The sequence below is a fragment of the Ceratina calcarata genome, unplaced genomic scaffold (genome assembly GCF_001652005.2).
Source record: "Ceratina calcarata isolate Rehan_Ccalc_2016 unplaced genomic scaffold, ASM165200v1 scaffold455.2, whole genome shotgun sequence".
Classification (NCBI taxonomy): Eukaryota; Metazoa; Arthropoda; class Insecta; order Hymenoptera; family Apidae; genus Ceratina; species Ceratina calcarata.
The window spans coordinates 269,169-270,993 of NW_017169478.1; the positions used below are offsets into that span (position 1 = coordinate 269,169).

The 1,825-nt window shown below is 44.9% G+C and overlaps 1 protein-coding gene across 2 annotated transcripts in view; it reads right to left on the reverse strand.

Moving 5' to 3' along the window:
* The window catches only part of nau (myogenic-determination protein nautilus), a 15,041-nt gene that overhangs the window by 2,400 nt on the left and 10,816 nt on the right, over positions 1-1,825 (reverse strand). Inside the window, exon 4 of one of the 2 annotated variants that reach the window (XM_018028480.2) lies at positions 1,080-1,158. The exons of the other annotated variant lie outside the window; for it this stretch is intronic. Coding sequence (XP_017883969.1) covers positions 1,080-1,158 — 79 coding nt within the window. The remainder of the gene's footprint in view (positions 1-1,079; positions 1,159-1,825) is intronic. 2 annotated transcript variants of the gene reach the window in all.

Below are 1,825 nucleotides of genomic sequence, written 5' to 3' on the forward strand. Positions count from 1 at the left end.
GTTATTTATGTAGTTTATTATTCGTCATTTTCTTAAAACGCTTCGTATTGAACGGAGCGGTTGTTCACGCGTCAAAAGCCGGGCGTCCAGATCTGAGCCAACGCTTCCGATTCGAAGCTCCTGCCAATAGAGCGCTCCGATTGGTTAGGGGTTTTTGTTAATAACTACTCAACCACACCTCGGATAACTTTTTCGCTAAGGAAAATCGTGTTTGAAATCACGTCAGGACCTTCCATTTCAATATCTCACATTAGTTGTACATTATCATATCCACATTCATATATTTTAACGTTATATTATAAAAAAATATAAACAAATTAAAATAAACGACTTTTTATTTACGACTGGGGCGATAAAAGTATTATTCATTATCTTCGCTCTTTTCTAAAGAACCTATATTTTTCTTTACATCATCGCATTCCTCATAAAAAACTCTATAACCACTTTTTTTATTGAAAACGTATTTGATATGAAATTGCACGAGGCAAAACGGTTTATACAAAAGTTTGCATAAGTTCTCGTGTTAAAAATAAGAATTGCAAATGGCAAGAGACGATTAACTGGAACTATTGTTAAGTTGAAATTTTATGAAAATCGTATGTTCTGCAAATGTTAGCGAGCTACCTTAAATCGCAGTGAAACGGTGGATCGCGACGGGGCAGCGCGTGGCGGCGAGTGAGGCCGCAGCCGCGAGTAGTCGAGTGTATCGGGGAGGATGTTGCATCTCGTTGCAAGCTCACGGGTGGGCTATCTATAGCCGGCGAGTGTAACCGTATAGAAGCCGAGTGTCACTCAAGGGTGACAAAACTCATTAATACCGATCTGCTTAATGCTCCATCTCGTGTCAGGCATTAATCTACTTAAAAATACCAAGTGTATCGCCCGCGGGGAGAGAGAAAGAGAGAGAGAGAGAGAGAGAAAGAGGGGTGACAGCGGATCCCACCGTTTTGGAAGCGGCCACGTCGACGGGCCCGCGCGCTCCTTAATAGACGCTTCCTGTCTTTCCGCGCTCCTCGGCCGGTTGAAGACACGCGCGCGTCTACCGAAAATTGCCGTTTCGCGGATAGAATCTCACTCACCGTTGATGGGTTGAAACTTTGCCAAAGAGTCCGAGAACTGTCTCAGCCTTTCCGTCATGCATCGCGGAGAGGTTGCGTCCTGCGAATAACAGAAAACAAGCAAAGCAATAGCAGATACATTAGAATAGCATCTGCGGACAGTGGACGCGCGGCGCGGTTCGATCGGTCACGGGAATTGGGTCGCTGCAACCTACGGGGGGGGGACCCCGGAGTAGGCGCCGGGAACGGTTGAAAGAACGTTCGGACGTGTGCCGTAGAGGAGATTCACTGCGAAAAGTTTTCTCTCTTTGTAAATATATACTTGCCTGCTAAACAAACACGGCGTAGGCCTAGCCAGCCGGTGTGCACACGTATTATTATTTATTTGTTCCAAGTGGCTTTATTTGTCTCGCACGTGTCTATGTATAGGTATGCGGTGTCGCGGCCAACTATTCTCGGAGTAAAAGCAGTTCCTCGAGTGTACAGCACGTACATACGTACACCGTCCTACGAGTACAACTATCCACAGTGTCCACCTTAGAGCATACAGGATGTTCCAAAACTAGTGCAAGATATTGAAATGGGAGGTTCCTCACGTGATTTCAAACAACATTTTCCTTAGCGAAAAAGTTGTCCGAGGCGTGGTTGAGGAGTTATTAACAAAAAAACCCGACCAATCAGAGCGCGCAGATCCGGACACTCGGCCTATCAACAATCTATCATTTCCCCATCCATTCCATTTAAAAAACGATTAAATGTATTAATTG